Consider the following 3,456-nt stretch of genomic DNA (forward strand, 5'->3'; position numbering starts at 1 on the left):
CTAGTGCTGAATCCTGCTGTAGTCCAACTACCAATAACAGTTTATAAGTTCCTCATAAGTTATCTACATTTGGCCTTAAATCTACTTGTGAGTTATGCAGTGTTATCACATTTCATATGTAAAAGCTTAAGTCTCTAACCCGAATCACATATTTGGTATGTCATAAGAGAAGATTCATTTCCAGCTTCTCAAATTCCAGATCTGTACATGAGACACTAGCCATGTTTGTACTATACATCTGCCACTTCTGAATCTCTGTCTCTGTCTCTCTTGTTGTTGTTTATTCCTTTTATCATGTTTATTGTAGTAGATAATGTAAGGTTGTTCTTGACTTTGAATCATGTTGATCTTTGTTGTCTATCACTTCATCCCCCCAGTGTAACCTATAATCCTCTGTTGCCCTGGAAACTGTGGTAAGTTGAAAAGATACATAGCCCCTAAAATTGTACTGCATTATCTCTAGGCCTCCAAGAAATCCCTAAGACTATCTGCTCATTTTGAAGGAATGACTTGTCTCTCTTATGGAGAATGCATATTAGGATCAAACCTATCATTGTGATGCACATGTGATCAGAAACATCTGGTTAAGGCTGACAGGTTGTATTCAATATGCATTCTTTTAAGAAGTTATTTTTACGGTTCTTGAATTCAGTAGTTTCTGCTATTTGTGTCTCCTTCTGCAGATTAATAATCCTATGTTTTTTAATGGACACAGATAACCAGACGTGGGTGAAAGAGTTCATGCTCCTTGGTCTGTCCAGTGACTGGGACACACAGGTCTCACTCTTTGTCCTCTTCTTGATCATGTATTTGGTGACAGTGCTGGGGAACTTCCTCATTGTTCTTCTGATCAGACTGGACAGCCGACTCCACACTCCCATGTACTTCTTTCTCACCAACCTCTCCCTTGTTGATGTCTCTTATGCCACAAGTATTGTTCCTCAGATGCTGGCACATTTTCTTGCAGAACATAAAGCAATCCCATTTGTGAGCTGTGCAGCCCAGTTATTTTTCTCCTTGGGCTTGGGTGGGATTGAGTTTGTTCTACTGGCAGTGATGGCCTACGACCGCTATGTGGCTGTGTGCGACCCCCTGCGATACTCAGTCATCATGCATGGAGGGCTCTGTACTAGGTTGGCCATCACATCCTGGGTCAGTGGTTCTCTCAACTCTCTCATGCAGACCATCATCACCTTTCAGCTGCCCATGTGTGCAAACAAGTATATTGATCACATATCCTGTGAAATCCTAGCTGTGGTCAGACTGGCCTGTGTGGACACCTCCTCCAATGAGATCGCGATCATGGTTTCTAGCATTGTCTTGCTGATGACACCCTTCTGCCTGGTCCTCTTGTCTTACACTCAGATCATCTCCACCATCCTGAAGATCCAGTCCACAGAGGGAAGAAAGAAAGCCTTCCACACCTGTGCTTCTCACCTCACAGTGGTCGTACTGTGCTATGGCATGACCATTTTCACCTACATCCAGCCCCACTCCAGCCCTTCTGTCCTTCAGGAGAAGTTGATTTCTGTCTTCTATGCCATTCTGATGCCCGTGCTGAACCCCATGATTTATAGCATAAGGAATAAGGAGGTGAAGGGTGCCTGGCAGAAACTATTAGGACAGTTATCTGGATTAACATCAAAACTGGCAACTTGATGAATCCTGAGCATTAGCTAGAGAAAAGAGCTTTGCCTGTGTTTTCTCCCACTTAATTCAGATATGGCAGGCATCACCTGCATTGCCCTGGCAACCAGGAAGGAGATGCTGACACATGTACTGGTGATGCTGGGTAGGAGGCTGGAGGGTGGGTTTGGGTGTGGGCTGTGAGTGTATTTTTATGTCACAGCAGCATGTTCAGTGGAGTTAAGCACTGCGGTAATGGAACTTCCCGCCCTTACTCAATCTCCTTTCATAAGTCCTGGGACATATACATAAATTTGTCCTGGGACAAAGTACATAAATTTGTCCTTTGAACAAAAAGTACAATTTGCTGTTTTGATGTGTCATGCTATTTGTATTCATGGACCTAATTGTGGATCTTATTTTGGGCCCCTAATTCTTAATCATCCAAATTTTATAAAAGGTTTTTATGTTTCCATTGAGAACTAAAGCGGTTTTTATATTTTAGTCTCAAAACAGTACACAGCAGGTATATCCTTCTCCAGTATTGTGTGAGTTGCTGTTCTGAGAAGAGAGATGCTCTCAAGGCTGTTAAGATGTTTTTGTGCTGGAGCTGCTACATGTGCTCACAGCATCTCATCTGTCTGATGAAAGTACCTCAGTGGAGGAGCATCAACTGAAGGTCTTGTTTTACAGTGACTGGCATGTAACCAAAGGTGTTTGTACACGACTAGTACCAGTCAAGGAAAAGCCATGTTTAGATTACTACTGGATAACATACAGTTTGAGAGGAATTTTACTGCACATATAAGGAGTACCATAAATGTTAAAAATGTCCAATCTCTGAAAAATCCATAACCTCTTTTTTGAGACTTCAGGAACAATAAGTACATAAAATATTAATTAATGCATAAAATATAAAAGATACAGTTAATCATAGAAAGGACAGATTGCTGAGCCAAAGCCAGTGAAAGGCAAGACAATTTCAATATGTATTTTGGGAATCAGGATAGTTGAGTCAGCTGTGCAGTGTCTTCCTTTATTCTCCGTATTGAACATCTTCTCCCATACCTCCTCCCAGGGCCCTAGCTGATCTTTGTAAACTAGAAAGTGGAATATATGAGACTGGATTTCCTAAATAAGGAAAAAGAAGGTGGAAGAAATATTCTACAATGGATAAGGAAGGGGAAAGAGGAGAAAGAATGTGATAGTAGCTCATCTTCTCACTCCCTTGAAGAAGTCTCAAAGTCCTTTCTTCCTGCTGTGTCTTCTGTAAGTCAGTAAATTTGTAGTTCTCCCATTTGTGAACACATTATCACACAATCTCAGTGTTCAGAAGGTTGAAGTCTCATGTAATCCACAGCCCATTTGATATTTTAATTTACTCTAAAACAATTTGGTCCTACAATGTGTGATATAGGCAGATTGTCAAAAGATGTCAATACTAGTGGGTTAAATATCTCTTGGTGTTAATTCAAGAAATATTAATGGAGAATCTACTATGTGTTTGTAACCTTGAATGGCTTTTGAGACACAATAATCAATATGAATCATTCCTGACCATGATATAACTACATAGCAGGGATGATAGATGGTGAAGCAATTAAAATGCAATGTGATAAGTTTCTCAGTGAGTAAGACTTTGGGGTGATTGCTGAAGTCTTCCTGTATGAAAGGATCAGAAATGGTACTTGTACCAGGAAAGTGAGAACAAGGTATTGAGATGACAACAACTCAAGCAAAGTAACAACTGTGAAAGGTGCAGAGCTGGAAGAAAGCACAAGAATTAAACAATGTCCTTAAGCTGGATTACAGGTCAGAGAAGTTGAGGAA

General features: G+C 40.7%; 1 protein-coding gene across 1 annotated transcript; it reads left to right on the forward strand.

Annotated features, from left to right (window-relative positions):
* Positions 1-705: 705 nt before the first annotated feature.
* Positions 706-1,766, forward strand: LOC122486500 (olfactory receptor-like protein OLF3). Its single transcript, XM_043585873.1, has one exon. It carries the CDS (start codon positions 706-708, stop codon positions 1,657-1,659), a length of 954 nt encoding a protein of 317 aa, XP_043441808.1. The 3' UTR covers positions 1,660-1,766.
* The last annotated feature ends 1,690 nt before the right edge of the window (positions 1,767-3,456 follow it).

This window comes from Prionailurus bengalensis, chromosome A2 (genome assembly GCF_016509475.1).
Source record: "Prionailurus bengalensis isolate Pbe53 chromosome A2, Fcat_Pben_1.1_paternal_pri, whole genome shotgun sequence".
Classification (NCBI taxonomy): Eukaryota; Metazoa; Chordata; class Mammalia; order Carnivora; family Felidae; genus Prionailurus; species Prionailurus bengalensis.